At 44.6% G+C, this 17191-nt stretch overlaps 2 protein-coding genes and 1 non-coding gene across 6 annotated transcripts; 1 reads left to right on the top strand and 2 right to left on the bottom strand.

The window, feature by feature from the left end:
- Positions 1-479: 479 nt before the first annotated feature.
- tbc1d25 (TBC1 domain family, member 25) lies at positions 480-10515 on the bottom strand. 3 transcript variants are annotated; one of them, XM_049018164.1, is made up of 7 exons: positions 9862-10515; positions 8396-8505; positions 6756-6910; positions 6548-6672; positions 6281-6469; positions 5910-6185; positions 480-4831 (listed from the first exon to the last, which is right to left on the bottom strand). In XM_049018164.1, the coding sequence occupies exons 1-7, from the start codon at positions 9904-9906 to the stop codon at positions 3086-3088; spliced, it is 2646 nt and encodes an 881-aa protein (XP_048874121.1). In that variant the 5' UTR covers positions 9907-10515; the 3' UTR covers positions 480-3085. The 3 variants fall into 3 exon arrangements, with proteins under 3 accessions (XP_048874121.1, XP_048874122.1, XP_048874120.1); XM_049018165.1 differs by lacking the exon at positions 9862-10515 and adding an exon at positions 9092-9345; XM_049018163.1 differs by having other exon boundaries at positions 6281-6672.
- Positions 10516-11130: 615 nt separating this feature from the next.
- Positions 11131-11202, bottom strand: trnah-gug (transfer RNA histidin (anticodon GUG)). The gene has a single exon. It is a non-coding gene; the product is annotated as a tRNA-His (tRNA).
- A 1649-nt stretch (positions 11203-12851) lies between these two features.
- On the top strand, positions 12852-16722 carry si:dkey-109j17.5 (zinc finger BED domain-containing protein 4). 2 transcript variants are annotated; one of them, XM_049016064.1, is made up of 2 exons: positions 12852-13546; positions 14191-16722. In XM_049016064.1, exons 1-2 carry the CDS (start codon positions 13397-13399, stop codon positions 15964-15966), a joined length of 1926 nt encoding a protein of 641 aa, XP_048872021.1. In that variant the 5' UTR covers positions 12852-13396; the 3' UTR covers positions 15967-16722. The 2 variants fall into 2 exon arrangements, with proteins under 2 accessions (XP_048872021.1, XP_048872022.1); XM_049016065.1 differs by having other exon boundaries at positions 13383-13512.
- The last annotated feature ends 469 nt before the right edge of the window (positions 16723-17191 follow it).

Below are 17191 nucleotides of genomic sequence, written 5' to 3'. Positions count from 1 at the left end.
AATAGGTAAATGCTACATGTTAATGGACATGAAGTAATACTGGCTGAATAGCTAAATGTTAATAAACGTGTAACATTACTAACACAATAGCTGTATGTTGATGTGTAATGCTACTGACGCAACTGCTAAATGTTAATAGGCATGTAATGTTACAGCTGGTGTTACCTTAGCGACCCAAGCACAAAAAAATAACCCATTGAGAAATTATAGAAAGATAAATGCTCAACAACCTGTCCGTAATGTTACTTTGATGATGTATAATGGAACATATGTTTTTAGGTAACTGTTCGGCTGTTAGGAAAGGCGAGTTAATTTAGTCTATTTTACCAGTTATATAATCTTGTTTAAAGACTCCTTTAAATGAAGTTTGATCATGATTAACCTGCAAATCACCAAAACAGGATTAATTTTAAATCACCAAAATAAAATTATGTTAAGCAGTTTTAATTTAAACAAGCAAAGGAAGTCAGTAAATTGAGTTTATTTCATTAAGTGTTTTATTGTACAAATACGTTCATTGCTTGCACTCGGGTAAAGTGAGCGTTGCGTAAATGCTGAAATCTGGAACACCCTCATAGAGAAAGAAACCGAAGTAAATAATCCGTGTGTTTTAAATAGCACATCTACACCTATGCAAGGCCTACAGTGCCTCCAGTCCTTTTTGGTCCTTGTTGAAATGACAGATTTGAACCTCACTGAACACCTGGAATGGAAAATGCAAAGGAAAAGAAAACGATGGTACTGACAAAGAACTGTGAAGGATTCCAGTTCAACCCTAGTTATGCAACAAAATGATAGTGACCCAGAAAGACACTTTACAATTGCAACCTCTGCCGATCACTATGATTCTCACTTCAGCCTAACATATAGAGAAAGAGGCGAGACAGAAACACCACAGGCAGGGCGAGGCAGAGTGGCTCTGTACTCTGGTTCCTTCTCAGTAAGTAAGGAAGGAAAAATAAAATCCAGGGCAGAGAGCTGGTCCTCATTCACGCAGTTACTACAATGTGTGAAACCAAGAAGGAAGAGCTAAGTTAGAAGACTGAAGGGACAAAAACCGGATAGCAGACCTCATATCCTTATGCTAAAGGCATATAAGAGATTACAGAGCGAAAGGCTTAAAAAAAATACAAATATGCAGACAAAACATTGGACGGCACATTTACTTTTATAAATGCAGTGAAGAAAACGTGCCGTCAGCTAAGGAGGGTGATGCTTGGTCTTCGGAACGCTGACTGTCGCACGACAAAGCTGAGGGGCTGCTGCCCAACGGCGACGCAGATGTGAAACGGGCCTACAGATGGAGGCCGCTGGGCCATGGAGAACAGCAGCACCGTCAGGAGAAATTTGTAAGAGGCCAGTTACGCGCACTGAGAACGCAACGGCCGGACGTGCTCGCGGCACCGCTATGGAATGCCCCAAGTCAACTAAAACAAAGAGATCCCTTCTGACATGCGTGAAAAGCCGCGGCTCGTTACGTCTGGATTCTTTTGTTTGCTTTAGATTGTTTCCATCCTCGTGTAGATACAAAATTCCACACTTCCGCTCTGGAAGCTTCCTCATCTCGATAAGTGGTCAAATATGACAAATTGAATTTAACCAGAAACGGATACACAGTTACACATCACCCTTTTCATAGTCCTGTGAAACGTCAGCAATATAAAAATATATTTAACAATTTCATGATTTTAAGACATTTCAGTCCATATACATAAGTACATATTACTACGTATAATACATAAATCTTTACTTCGACATAGACTTTTTTTACCTTTACGGCAGGTCAATGTTTAAAATGTCTGAATTCAGTAATTTGAAAACTATGCACAGGGCAAGGAGTCATTTGTAGGACTTACACCGTGTTTTTAAAAAGGGTCCACGGCCCCCACAGGAAACAGCCCATGTAGTAAAATGAGCAGCTGTTTGTTTAGTTTGTTTGCTAAGGTCATTCTGTCAAATTTGACCACTAACGAAGCATGACAACCCTCAGGATCATTTAAAAAAAAAAAAAAAAAAAAAAAACTTACACACATTCTGTACTTAAAGAATGATGCAATCAAACATGTCTTAGGCATCAAACTCAACAGAGAAGTTCAAACAAACCATACTGCACTAAATGTTCCAATATTCGGTATTTATTTAATTTTTAAACAAATTACTTTGAGTTCCCAGAGAAACTGTATAGAACAAACCATATTTATCTCTGGAAATAACACTGTACATTTGTAAAAACCAATCCAAAAGTCTATTATACCAGATAAATAACTTCTGTGAACCTTTTGGATGTCTTCACTTAAAGCCAAAGTGCTTAAGACAATCCTCTTTGATCACCGGGACTGATGATTGTCTTAATTGGAGCAAGAAAAGTTTATACACAAATGTCATGCAAAAAATAATAAATAAATAAAATAAAATACCCATGGCAGGTGAGTGTTGAGTGCTTGGATGTGCGAGTTCACCATCAGATATACTCATAAATCCACGAACGACTGGCCTTTCAAATATTGCACATATTGCTTAAGAAGGGAGCATCTGTTTTCCAGTCCGCTACATTAGTCAATTTAAAAACAGATCTTTGCCTGTACTGGCTTATCTGGTGTGACTACGGAGCAACGGGGGGCCTGGGGTGAAATCCAGGGAAATAAAGATCGATGTTGAAAGAGGGAAGAGGAGGTGCAAACAAACAGAGGAAATATCCCAGAAAACAGGGATCTTTGGTCAAGCCGCAAACGTAACGCATCATTAACACCAGCGCCTGGAAATCCAGTCACAGACATTCCCAAGACGTTATTCTGAGGAAGGGGAAAAGTATCCTGGGATTTTAAACAGCGTAGCCAGTTTAGAGAAGAGATGGAAGGCATCCTCACAGGTCTCAGCTGTCTGTATGAGGACACTAATCAAATTCACTGGCTAGACTAAAGATGAGAAATCAACCAATTAGAATCATTACATTTTCACTCCCTACACAGGATCGTAGGTGGGCTGGTGTGACGACTGGCAGATCCAAAATGGAGCATTAAAAAGGCCAGGCTGCAGTAGGTGTGACTGTGTGTTTACCGACATAAACGGGGAGGTGGGGGAGGGGTCAGGAAGATGAGAAAGACTGATGGAGGGGGGAAGACGGTGAAGCAATGGTGGCAGAGAGGTTATATGTGGAATTGGGCGAGGTCGCCCGGGACTGCAGAGCGGGCGAGCGCGACCTGCCAGCGGGCACGTGGCCAGCAGCAGACCCTACGGTGGGCGAGTCCGAATTGACCTCATCGCCCTCCTCAGAGTCCCACACCTCGCTCTGCAGGTAGTCAGCGAAGAGGGCCTTGGCGCGCTGCAGGATGCGGCCCAGGTGATGCCGACGCACCAGCCGGTCGAAGTGCATGGCCAGCTCGTTGTAGTCCAGGCCGTTCTTCACGATGTGATCCCGGTGCTCCAGCAGGATGGACAGGCACATGAAGAGCATGAAGGGGTTCCCCTTGCCAAACTCCTGCGGCGGGGGCAGTGAGGCCGGCTTGGCGGGGGCGTCCTCGGGCCGGGAGGCCGGGGAGGCGCTCGGAGGCGTGGCAGCCACTTTTGTGCACGTAGAGGGAATCATGCCATTAGAGAAGGGCTGGTTGGCTGTGGAGCTGGGCGGGGAGGGAACCCTGCCAAACGACAAGATGGGGGAGGACAGCAGTGAACGGTTCGGGGTACACAAGAGCGATGGGGAGGGCCTCCCCGTGGGGGTCAGGGGCGAGGCTCCGGCCGTCGCGTTTGACGTTGGTAACGAAGCAGTGCAGCGTCCAGCAGACCGTTCCGGGGACGACATAGCACCATTCGATAAAGAGGAGGGGGCGTGTTTCGACGTGGGCACTGCTGGCGATGCCAGTCTCCAGCCGGACACCGAGGGGGAAGGGGCTGGAGGAGGGGAAGGACTGTCCCTCCAGTTTGGCAAATATGGGGAAACTGGAGAGATTGGGGAGACTGGGGAGGCGGTTTGGCCATTCGGGGAGCTTCTCTCTTCGGTCTCAGAGGACGAGAGTTTATCGTCACACCTGATAAGAGGCTCCCTCTCCGTAGAGTCGTCCTCGCCCTCCTCTGTGGGCTGCCGAGAGGCGGGAGCTGAGGGCGAGTGAGAGTCCTGCCACGGCCCGGGAGGTGGCACGTCGTCATCCAGCTCGAAGCTGTCCTCGTGCCGGGCGCTGTAGTACTTAAACTCACCGAAGCTTAGCTGCTTCTCGAAAGGAGACACCACTCTGCTCTCAGATTCCCCGGCCACCTCAGCCGGTCCGTTTTCCCCTTCCGCCTCCCTCCTGGGGCCGCCCTCGTCGTCGCCGGAGCCCAGCAGCCCGCCGCCGTCCGCCTCTTCCCGCGAGGGCCTCAGCATGTGGCGTCTGCGCTGCTGCTCCTTGTGCTCCCCCGCCCGGTCACCTCCGTCCCCCTCCTGCTCTGGAGCTCCCCCGCCCCCGTCAGCGTGGAAGGCCTCCGTCTCCAGAGGTGGCCCCACCAGCTCTACCTCCGTCTCGGGAGGATCAGGGGGAAGGGAGCTCCAGGTGATCTCCAGCATCCTCAGGGCATCCTCGAACGCAAACTCGCGCTTCAGCTCCAGCAGGAGCCAGCGGTAGCAGAAGAACAGGTCGTCAGCACCTCGGGACACCAGGTAGGCGTAGAACTCGGGGTCCGAATACTGCAGCAGCAGCTTGAGGTGCTGGAACTTGATGGACATGAGGCGGCCGTCCGGGTGGAAGTTCCCCTCCAGGCGTTTCATGATTCCACAGAAACAGATGAAGGCGTGAGCCTCGTTGTCCATGACTGCCAAGATTGGGGAAGCGATGTCACTCATGCCCTGGCAGTAGGACACCTAAGAACAGGGGAAGCAAGTCAGCAGAGGAACACTGGAACGTTAAAAGGTTTTAAAGGACTGCATGTTTACACTGTTCACACTGAAGGTACTCGGCAAACGAACATCTTCTTGCTTGTTCACATAAAGGCACCAAGCAAACAGATCAAAGTCTTGACACGAACAAGTCAAATCAATGACTGAGTACTTTTCTGTACCTTTGACCTTATATTACTTCTTCATTCCTCTGTTGCCCACGAACTCTTTCATATATTACCAAGCATTGTTTGCCAGCTATTTACATGATGCCATCAAGTTAAGTGGGGACGTGTGTCATTGCACATGATGACCAGGATGGCAATTAATCGCTATTAACCCTGACAGAGATCTCCACTGCTAGATGGCTCAGACATAATTCAGCTATTTATAAGATTATTGTTCTTCAGCATTATACAAGACAGCTCATATATACAAATGGCATTAAATAGTGTTTCTGTCATCTTGGCAATGCCCAGGACAAAGTGATTTACTGCCAAAGCAGCAGCTAATGATTGTACTTTCCCCTTCTCTGAACACAGCAAACAATGACATCAGACTTGAAGACACTGTCAGCCGATTAACATCCAGACAGAAGCTATTTCACTGGGGAGGAGGTTTGGCCATCTGGGGAGCTTCTCCCTTCGGTCTCAGACTTAACCTAATTTTAAAAACTTTAATACTTCCGACAAAAGTTTTTACAATAAGATCGTAAAACATTTTATTACACTAGAATAATTTACGAAATCTACAATAAGATTTCAGCGAGTTATGAACTGAAATAGACGAGAAGGACACGCGGCATCGAGGACGATACCGTCGACTCCAGAGGGTTAAGATGTGGAGATTTTTACTGTATTTTTACGTTCTCAGTATTGGATCTGGTCTTTGGCAATGGAAGTCGACATAAAACAGGTACGAGAGAAAAGAAGCACAGTCAAGTACACACTGAGAAAACAGCCACACATAAGAGGGCGATCAGCCTAATCAGCCAAGCTCTGGTGTTGCACTCCCGCAGTTGGTGCTGGGCTTTCGGGATGATAAGGTGAATACACAGGTGTACCTGTGGGTGCGTGATGGCGTAGGTGGTGAGCAGGTCTGTGAGGGCCACCAGGTGCGGGCTGTCCTCCGACCCGGCGTAGTAGGGATGGGCGCGGTCTGTCCGCAGAACGTCCTTTAGCACATTGCCCCTGATAAACTCCAGGTCCTCCGGGTTCACCCGTGCCGGCCACTCCCCCTTCAGCCGGTCATACTCCCTCGTCTTCCTCTTCATGTAGTCCATCCTCTCCTGGCCCGTCAAGCCGTCGGGGTAAACATTGAGGAGGTACCGCCACACTACCTGCTTAGGGCATATGAGAGGGGCAGTGGTGAGGCTGCTGAGCATCATGGTGCCCCCCCCGTCACACTGAGCAGCCGGCGGGGAGCAGCACTGACCTTGCGAAGTGAGGGCTCCACCCCGCCATGGTAGATACGCAGCCTGAGCTCCTCTGGCCGGGACAGCTGGCCCTGTCCGTTGAGGTAGCTGTGGAACTCTGCATCGCTCAAAGGAGGCTTGAAGGGCTTCACTTCCTCCCCGTAGGTCCAGCTTAGGGCCTGCTGCACACGGGACAGTGTGCGGCCAACCTGAGGGAACCAACACGTCCTTGTTAATCTCGGCAAGTAGCTGGCATGACACAGTGGGGCTGGGAAGAAGCAGCTCACCTGGGACAGCAGCGACTGGGTGAAGGGGAGAGCGGCGGCAGCGAGAGATCTCCGTTCTGCAGGCAACAAATCGGAGCCAATCACGTCCTTCGGACTAATTATGTCCCAGTCTTCCAGCAGGGGGCCTAGTGAACAGAAAAAAAGAGTCACATGGCGTCGAAACCTACAATAACACTCACGTGAAACGTGGCCATTAACCGGCTCTTACTGTCTTCAGATGGTTTGATGTCCATCTTCAGCTGCAAGTAGGGTTTCGCCGCACTGACAAATGCAGCATCCAGGTCCCAGTCTGACAGTAATGACAGGTACACCTCCACACCACCACGATCACGAGACAGATAACTAATCCCAAAGTTACGCTTCCTAAAGGCAGAGCAGAAGATGGACAGGATTTATCAGCTAGTACCATTTATTGATATGATCAGTTTGAAATTGGAAGGTCTGTCCTTCCTTACAGCAAACTTTCTCTGTCAGTGGCCTAAGAATGTATTGCATTTTTGTTCAGTTTAAAATGCAAAATTTCTTAACATTAAAACATTTATTAAATGTAAAATTTAAATGCAAATTTTAATGCCATATCCGAATATTTCCAAAGGAATTGAACACCGTTTGCAATTTTTCCCCCATTTTTTTAAATCATTTTCAATTACTGTCTTTCAAAGCACTTCATATTTCAGCCCGATGTTTGCTTGCATGACCAAATTGTGAACTGAATCCATAACAAATTTCAATTGTGAAACTTTGACTGAATTGGAACTGGAAATAACTGGTCAGTGGAGGAAAAACCACTGGCTGTGCACACCATGATCTCATAAAACAGACTTAAAGGAAAAAAGGATTGATAATTCCAACCGTTTTGCTCACAAAGCAACACGTGGTGTCAGAGAATAAAAGGAGCCCGTAGGATTATGTCAGGGAAGGCAGTGTCATTTCTGAAACAGCAGATGTCGCTGTTGTTCAACCGCAATATGTAGCGTAAAAAATGATTTACCAGAATATTCTAATTATAAACCACTATACAAAAAAATCTCTAATGTCTTGATAAATATTTCAGGAATCTAACAGATGTTCAGACTGAATACTAAGGAAAAGATGGGAAACGTGTAGAACATGATGATGCATGTGCAGAGCTGAGCTGAACTCATTTGCATTCAAAATAACTTTTCAGTGCAATATACAAAGATGTTACCGAATTCAAAATGAATCCTTTTTGGTTCATTAAAATGCTTATAATCAATAAAAGTAACTTGTTTATTGCCTTTATCTCTGTAAACCTCTAAATACACCTCCACATAAATCTCAAGGTAAAAAAGTGACGGAATTCCGACACAAAGCGAGTGAAATCTAATCACCACGCAGCTGGCACAAGCTTGTATAGACTGGGGCAGGGGAACTGTACCAGAACCATACAGACCACTTCAGGGTCAGACAAAACCCCCAGTGAGCAGAGCAGATTTCTAACACATAGGTTTTATCATACAAGGGTAAAAATCACACAAAAAAATACAAGACCAGTAAGAAAATGAGTTTAAAATATTTAAAATGCTGTTCGATATCATCACACTGAATTGCAGCACGTGAAAAGGAATGTATACAGCGTATGGCAATCAACCTCACTGAAACAACACACAGTCCTTCCTGTCTTTGGCTGAAAACTGTGATCTGGTGAAAGTGCATGATAATCAGCTCTATCCAAGCATGCACCTGCATACCAGACTGTTAGCAGAAGTCATTTGCAGGCTACACATAACCATTATCAAGTAAGTCATTACAGTCTGTCAATCTCCAAGGCCAACACAGTGCTTAAGATAATCTCACTCCCCCTCAGTCGATATGCCCTCTACTCACCCATTCAGCTCAAAGGCCCGGATGAGGATGTGCTGCAGCACTTCCAGAGAAGTGATCTGGGGGTCAACAGCGAAGGAGCGAAACTCCACAGGCAGCATCCCCTCACACTTCTGCCGGACAGAACCAAAGTGAAGACAGTCAGGAACCTCTGAGAATTATCTAAAACGGTGGCAGGAGTATCTATGAATTCCTCCCCTGAAGGTGGTGTCACACAAAACCAGATACACACGTTGGTGCAAATTAGATGGCAATTATAAATAGGTAAATAACTGTAATTATAAATAGGTGAATTTAGTGAGAAAGAAGACAGGTAATTGTTTAGTGGGGACTGTACAAAACATGCATCTAGAGAGGTAATCGGAGAGAGTAATATGAGGTTAAGGAAATGTTTTGCAATAAGAATATAAGCAACTATGTAGAGCACATAGGAATCCAAGTAAAATCCAGGTTAAAATCTGTGTGTGGAATCAATGACTTCAGTAAATAATGAAATGTATATTTTAAAACTACAGCAAAACGTGTGTATGCGTGTGTCTGCATGCAACAAAACGGACCAACTACTCAATAAAGGTGAAAAAGATTACCACCGGTCCCTAAACATTAAAATGTATTATTATACATACAACACAGGCAGGTCTTAAGGACATATTAAGCTTTAGCTGTCGTTACTGATACTGAGTAACAAACACTACACACTTGGAAAACTGTCGATATTTTACTACTATCAGGTGAACGACGAGGAGGCCAGCGGTGAAAGCCAGAAGGGAAATGACGTCATGTGTTTCCGTTTTACAGCTGGCAGGTACAGCGGGGTTCTTTACATCACCGGCGATACTTACATTATAACATTTACCGATTCTGTTTGTGATTTCCAACAGTGCGTTTTCATCTTGTGTGCAACGACTAAGCGTTAGCAGGACAACTGCATTAATTTAAAAATGCAGAAACCGTACGCAAAGTTATCCATATACCCAAACATTATACAATAATCATGTTTTTTAACAGTGCAACAAGAAAAATTAACTGTACTAATAGCAAACAGTGGTGTCGATATTTTCTTTCTCTCTAGCATCAATATAATAGCATAAACAATACGTTTCCATACATGTTGCCAGCGTTTATTTGCCGTCTATTTAATGAAAGACAAATCGAAGAGCTTTAACGATATTCACGCTTGCACTGTAATAATAGGATGCTACTTGTATAATGAAAACGGTGGGGACATAGTGAGCACTTTGTATGCAGTATTGTTTATTGTTATGTAGCACAACAAGCGAGATGGCAGGCTGGTTGACACATGGGTGACATCACCACAGGTAAATGAAAACCAGAAAATGAAATTAGAAAAAGCTGATTGCGTTGCTGCGTATACAGCCTCTACCAAAAGACAAATATTTGCTTAGTTCTGTGAAATGCACAGCTCCTACAAAGATATCAGTAGCTAGCCAAATGAACATTATTCTCACCTTGACTCGGACACGAACCACCCCCCTCTCTTCTTCAGCTGCCATGATGCGGCGTCTGCTCAGATGCTTAGCTGCGTCAATCCCTAAACGTTTTCACAAAAACCCACATTTACAGATATAACAGACGATAGGCTTTATTACATTTTCGTCCACAGCTGTTTGTCTCCGCCTGCCGCCCCATTCACCATTGCGCTCCCGGATGTGACGTCATGGGCATTACATCACCGAGGCTGCAGCGGTAATGCTTCGGAGGCGTTCAACTATACAATAAATTTAACGTCTGTCCACTAGTCCCCGTCTCTCATTATTTGTAACCATCACATAACCAATCATATACATTTCATTTTAACGCAACCGTCGATACGTTACAACCCTTACATTTTGATATCAGAAAAATAAACGAATATCCTTTAAACTGGCACACTTTAGAGTAACGTCAAGAACAGATGTCTTCCTTACACTTAAATCACTATTAAGGAGTACTGAAAACTCGAGGATTTAGTTTACAAAAATGAATGGTACAGATAGCTTTGTTGTATTTTGTGAATTTGAACATAAACATCATAGCAAAGTTGAATTGTCATGTAAAGCCCACTTTAAAAGAGTGATTTATCACAGATACTCAGCTCTGAGTACTAACCACTAGACTATCACGGCGAGCTAGCATTACCTCATACATGCAGGTATCCAAAAGCTATTAACTCTCTTTAATTTACTACAAAATGATTGACCATTTCTCTAAATACATAGCGTAGGAAAATCTTTGATTCAAATACAGCAGTAGACATTTATATCTATTATTTATAGTATCTCGTCAGTAGGCACGGACACCACACAGCCATTCTGAAGAGCTTTTCGTTTGCTTATGAAAAAATATTATGTGAAATAAAATGTCCAGGATTCTTGTTATGTTTACTATGTACGTGAAAGATAAGCGCATGTATTCTATCAAAATGTTCCTTTTTCATCAACCGGGCATATGCGTGTGTATAACTTAATATGTAATTTCACAGCCGTGTCATATATTTTACAAGTTATACAGGCACAAAGATTCGTATTCTTTAGAATAATTGACGAATAAGAATGATTAACAGGAACGACTAATTGTTGTCGCTACTCTGCGAAAACGTCTCGATAAATGTCAGTAATGTTACACAACGAAAATTCTTGGAAACCAGAAGAAAAAGTAATTTATAACGATTACTGTATATCTTACACATGCATAGTTAATAAAAAACAATCCCCTTTGCCGTGGGAGGATAGACATCCTGCCGTGACCCGGATTCGAACCGGGGTTGCTGCGGCCACAACGCAGAGTACTAACCACTATACGATCACGGCGAGCTACCAGGGACACGACGCCCCCATCAGCAAAAAGTATATATCAGTGTTGCTTGTGTTGTTATTCTTGCAAACGAGAGCATTTTTAAATTTATAAGTATTAGTGTATAATGCGCTACTATACACGCAAAGCAAATAAATACTGAAATACGATAAGCGAACAGTCTATTTTCCTTAAAACGTAAACTACGATCTTTGATGTAATGCTAAGCATCTGACAGAACAGTGATGATGTCATAACGTTGCCAGGTATCCGTTCCTGAAACATAGGTAATCAATAATAAACTATATACGGAGTAAGGTGAAGCCTACGCTGCTACAGTGCAGTCAAACATAGATAACGAAGGCTACTCGTAAATTTTGTTCAAAAGCTGAATACATGCTTCAGGTGATAATATTTGTAGCCCGTCGATTCATCCATCTATAGATAATTAGATCGTATACACCTTTTTAATCCCTATACAGTTTCAAAAACTTTCTTATTCTAAGGTAAACGCATACGAACTGTTCAGGTTACTTGGGAATATTTTCATAAACCAGTTTTCCAAGCGAAAACAGTATTGTAAATAACTAGTTATGGATTACTTCTAAGTGTCCGTTTCACGCGGTTCTCCTCCCGGCACCCGGTCTTCCTTGTTATAAGATGGATGGATGGACGGGACGGATGCATGGCTTAAAAGTGCCAGATATAACTTGCGTAATGCTAAAATCATGCTTTTGCTTGAATTTCCTATGCAGCAAAAACTACTGTACTTATAATATGTAAATAGAAAAAGTACGACTACACGAAAGAACAAGCCGCTTTCAGCTTTTGAGTGGATGGTCCAACAATGGTCTAAAGACCATGCATCTGATGTTAGTAACCGCTAATCAAATAAGGGTTGTGGTGATATGTCGCCAGTTAGATCACTCTAAATTTAATTTTTGTCTCTGTGCATTGCGGGGTGCCATAGAAAACGCAATTTTAGAGCGGAGTGTACACCACGAGGCCCTTTAAAGCAAAATATAAGTCTTCTGAAAAAGGAGGCGCATTCTTTGGGAACTGTAGAAAGTAATTATCGTATAGGGGCACTTCATGTAATAAAGTGAAAAACAAAACTAGGCATGTAAGCATGTTATAAAATATCCTACAACTAATAATGAACAATCGAATATAATACCAAGCATCACGGAAGTAAAAAATTACTGCTTCAATTATTCTGAATGTATGAGCGTGTCTGTGTGTGTGTGTGTGTGTGTGTGTGTGGGGGGGGGGGGTCATGTGCATATTTCATTGTGGGAACCATATGCTATAACAAAACTAATAACGCCAAAAGTCTTGTAGTTTGTTTGGTTACTTATGGTTAAGGTTAGGGCTGGGTAGGGGTTCAGGTCGTCATTGTGGAAATTAGGCTTTTTCCCACAGAAACGAATGGACGATCCTCATAAAGATATGAATACAAACATGTGTGTGCGTGTTGTTTGTGTGTGTGTGTGTGTGTGGGGGGGGTGTGGATGAAATATATACAAATTATTTTAAATATTCGCAATATACAAATAACCGTGGTCTTCCTCGTACTCACAAACTTCAGCGCTCCGTACATCCTAGTATGAAAGAAATATAATTTTATAGTGCATACCCACCGTCCCTTGCACATCTGAACTTGGAAACAAGGGGGAGTGCTCTATCTCGACAATAGCAGGCGATCTCTGATTATGGGAGAAGAGTAATCCCTATCGCTGCCGATTTGCCAGCTTCACCGACACTGGAAGCTATCTCTTCACCAGAGAAGATTGAATTCAGTGGCTTCAATGCCTTTGACAGCGTCTACAATGTTCGCAGTAACTGCTGTGCGCGATTAGCTACAGATGTGGAAACGCTGGATTAAAAATAGGGTATTTGGCTTTTGTGGTACCTTTCAGATAGCTACTTAGCCGGCCACTGTTAGCATATGAAGCTGTATATGAATGCGTTATTATGCAAAAGGAAGATTTATTTTTAAGCTATGATACATGCTTTCTTTCGCTCTTCTTGTCGCGTGAAATCACATCCATGCAACATTAATTGCCTTGCTTGCTTGTTAGCTAGCTAGTTAGCCAGCCATATCTATTTAATGTCCATAGGGGACGATAAAGAAAGGAATCTGGGGTCGCATCATTTTTTAGTCGACAGAAAGTTCTTTTTACTTCCGAGTACAGGTTGAAAACTCTGTCAATGGCTTCACATTCGAGAGTATCTATTCTGGATTACTTTAACATTGTCTTTGAGGGGGAAAATGGAAAGATTGAATCGAATTGCAAGGCTTGTGGAACCAGGATTCAGGCGAAACGGTCAGTAACGTCCAACTTCGTTACGCATCTGAAGGTAAGGGCCGGGGAGGCTGGCGGTGAATATTGTATGCTTCACATAGATACATTACTGCAGCTGCAAGGGGTCCTCGCCCAGAGTGCCGCTTGACACATGTCATTTTTTGCATCTTTCTTGGCATAGAGATCTGCGAATCTGCTGCTGACATGCTAACTACTTAGCTAGACAGACGCAACGTTCAACATTTTGTGCATTTATTCCGACAGGGATTGACACTGACACTGAAACTGCGCTTCAGAATCCTTTAACATTATGTTATGGGAAAGATTGTTATCGTTGCGTTGTTATGCAATTGAGATACAGGGTTTAAATAGCTGAAACTGTACAAATGTATTCCATTAGCCTGTGAGCCTTACTCAAGTTACCGGTGTAATACTGAGCTTAAGACAGTTTCTACTCAGTTTGGAAATATCTCCCCTTTTAAAAGGACAGAGTCTGCTTGTAGTCTTTTTGTAATTTGATCCTATGCTTTCATGGCAATCATAATTGTTATTTTTCTGTACAGCATGTGTCCTACTCTCTATGACCACAAGTAAGGAAGTTTCACGTAGATCTGTAACAAATGTGTTTGGAAAGATTATTATATTCTAAAATCTACTATCAACTGATATATTTTCACTTATTCTTTTCTCGTGCTGTAGCGCAAGCATCAGGCCATGTATGATGAGTTTGTGAAGAAGAAGGATGTGAAGAGGGAGGCCTGTGCTTCAGGGACGGTCCAGCAGTTGCATGGAGGGGGGCGCTCTGAGGCCGCTAGGTCGTCTCACGTTGGCGGCGTTGTGGCCAAGTTTGACCGAAACGACCCCCGTCAGTTGCTTATCACAGAGGCCATTGCCAAAATGATCATCCGGGATCTGCAGGCGGTGCAGATCGTTGAGAACGAGGGCTTTAGGGAGCTGCTGCAGTTGCTGGAGCCCCGGTACACCCCAGAAACCTGCCTCTACATCCAGAAGCAGCTCCTCCCAGGATATTCCTATCAGGTCCAGTTGGCCACTAAGCAATCTCTGATTGCAGCTGAATCGTGCAGCATCACACTGGACTTGTGGAAGGGGGGCGTGGCCAGCAGCCTGGGCGGCTACCTGGGAGTGACCTGCCACTTCATCACTGCCGATTGGCAGATCCAGTCCGCCCTCCTCGCGTGCATACCTCTTGTCGGGAACCATACGGCTCAGCAGGTTCTGTCGGAGTGTGATGAGATCTCCCACGCCCATGGCATCATGGGGAAAGTCTTCCGGGTCGTAGCGGATGCCTCCCCCTCTGAGAGCCGCGCCATGTTCCGCCTTCCTGGCTTTTGCTTGCATGGTGGTGAGCAAGATGAGGAAGAGGAAGAGAGCAGCGACGAGGATGTCATGGTTGGAGAGGCTAGTGAGGCCGGGCGGGCAGGTGTGGTGGATAGCTCTCTGGACCTGTGTTTCGGCGCTCATCGCATTGACTGTTTTGCACGTTCCTTAGGACTGTGTGTGCGTGAAGGCCTGCGTACCTCCCCTCAACTCTCCATAGCCCTCACCAAAGCAGCATGCCTCTACAACTATGTGACGGCAACTGTGGCACCTGAGAAACTTGGCCAGGCTTATGGGACAGATGACCCGGTCATTAGGGATGCTCTCAACAGAGAGAGGGGCTGGAACTGCCAGCTGAAGACGGTACGACGCTTGCTGGAGTCGGCCGAATTTCTAGAGGACGTGGTTGACCGGCATGACCTCACACTCACTAGCTTCGAGAAGGCGGTGTTGAGGGAGCTGGTGGAGGTTCTTGAACCGTTTGAAGAGGCCACGGATATGGTGCAAGGAGACAAGCATGTGTCTATTAGCCTGGCAGTACCGTGCGTGCTGGGCCTACGCAAGCACCTCTCAGAGACCGCGACTCGTCAGTGCACCGGCATTCTGGTGGGCCTGGCCCAGTCTCTGGACCGCAGACTGTCAGGCATCCTGGAGGACCCTCTGTATGTGACAGCCACTGCCCTGGACCCCCAGTTCAAGCTGACCTGGAGCAGCGACACCGAGAGGCACAGGCAGGTGCTGCTGAAGGAAGTGGCCAAGCACATCCAGGTGAGGAGTCCCCAGGAGCCCAGCCAAGAGCCCACACCGCCGCCATCCAAGCGCAGCAAGCTCTTCTCCTTCATCAAGCAGCGTCCCGCCTCCCAGGCCAAGAGCATTGAGCAGGAGTTGGCGACGTATCTCCTTGAGGAGCCCACCGAAGAGGACTCGCTGCACTACTGGAAGCGAAAGGCTACTGACTTTCCCCAGCTGTCCCAGGTGGCTAAGAAGGTGTTCACAGTACCAGCCACCACCACCCCAGTTGAGAACATTTTCAAGAATCTAGGGAAGATCCTCAGGCCCGAGAGGTGCAGGCTTTTGCCAAAAAACCTGGAGACTCTTATATATTTAAAGGCCAATTACCGGTTACTTTGGACTTAGATCAGGACTGGAAAGCTTCCGGGTGACCAGTGCTAAGGCTGTGTTGGATGTGAGGAAGCGTCAGCATTTGTACTGTATCATGGTTCCTAGTTAATCTTCAAAGCACTGGCAGAAACACTATGACTCAAAGGTACTTCACACTCTTTGTCACCACTTGACTGGAATGGCTGTCAAAGTTAAAATATCCCAAAGAAAACTAAATGCCTTTTTCTGTTAATTCATATATATTTATACTCATGCATTATAGACGAAAAACAAGGTTTTGGTAGCTGAATTAGATTTTCTATTATTCTAATTGCAAATGTAGGTCCCAGTTTATATTCTGTTTCGCAGTATTAAGAATCTGATTCTGGAAGCACTTGAGTTTTATGGATGACTCTGTGAAAACAAGCATTAATTTAAACAGATAAATGATCTCTGAGGCTTTGGAATGTTGCGTATTAACAGATAATTGCTTTTAGCTACTTCCACCGGGACTTCTTGCTCTACCTCTACGAAACATTAGGCTCAAAGCATGTACACAGTTATGTTGAGAAAGTGAATGGCCATTTTTCACCTTTAAATATTTACGTTAGACTTAAAGAAATCGTTTAAGTTGCAAATTTTTAAGTTTTTATTTAATGGAAAAAATTGAAAAGATTGAAAAGAAAAGACAGTTTGTTTGACATCAGTGGTTAAGTGCTTTGCTGTTGAATTTCCCCTGCATTCTCCTCTTTTATTATATAGTACTAGAGCTGAGTAAACCTTGGAACCTTGCTGAATGTCTCTATCACCTTAATATTCCGTCCATTTTGTGTGTAGATTAATGACAATGGGTGAAAGTAATGTACTGTCTGGGGTCTTGCCCAGACAGAATACGGTCATTCATGGCTGATTGCAAAAGTGTGTGAAGCCTCGCGCCGCAATTTCTTCCTCAATTTCCTGCCACAGCACCTCGTTACTCCTAAATGAACAACCTGATGACTGTCACTGGCATCCAAAACATTTTCACTAGGCAACCTGACTCTGTTTTTTTTTAATGTATTCTTACGGCATTAAAGCATCTTTCTCACCCCTCCCGCGCCAAAAATGATCAAACTAAGGGTGTGAAATCACACGGGGTCTTTGAGGTGTAGTGCAGCATCGGTGACAAAGCCCATCAAATCACATTAATTACGACTTCTGAGGGACTTTGTTTTGCTCTTACAAAGATGTAAGATGATATTTCAACACAGAGCAGGTTCTA

The sequence above is a fragment of the Brienomyrus brachyistius genome, chromosome 6 (assembly GCF_023856365.1).
Source record: "Brienomyrus brachyistius isolate T26 chromosome 6, BBRACH_0.4, whole genome shotgun sequence".
In the NCBI taxonomy this organism is placed as follows: domain Eukaryota; kingdom Metazoa; phylum Chordata; class Actinopteri; order Osteoglossiformes; family Mormyridae; genus Brienomyrus; species Brienomyrus brachyistius.
The sequence above is the reverse complement of the archived record's forward strand: the minus strand, read 5'-3'. Positions and strand labels throughout refer to the sequence as shown.

What these genes read in the sequence shown, in the direction of transcription:
- tbc1d25 (XM_049018163.1), bottom strand. Translation starts at nt 9,906, where the DNA reads ATGGCAGCTGAAGAAGAGAGGGGGGTGGTTCGTGTCCGAGTCAAG. An exon ending in CGGGCCTTTGAGCTGAATGG is followed by an intron (nt 6,911 to 8,395) that starts GTGAGTAGAGGG and finishes CTCTGCCTTTAG; the next exon opens with GAAGCGTAACTTTGGGATTA. An exon ending in CATCAAACCATCTGAAGACA is followed by an intron (nt 6,673 to 6,755) that starts GTAAGAGCCGGT and finishes TCTGTTCACTAG; the next exon opens with GCCCCCTGCTGGAAGACTGG.
- si:dkey-109j17.5 (XM_049016064.1), top strand. Translation starts at nt 13,397, where the DNA reads ATGGCTTCACATTCGAGAGTATCTATTCTGGATTACTTTAACATTGTC. An exon ending in ACTTCGTTACGCATCTGAAG is followed by an intron (nt 13,547 to 14,190) that starts GTAAGGGCCGGG and finishes CTCGTGCTGTAG; the next exon opens with CGCAAGCATCAGGCCATGTA.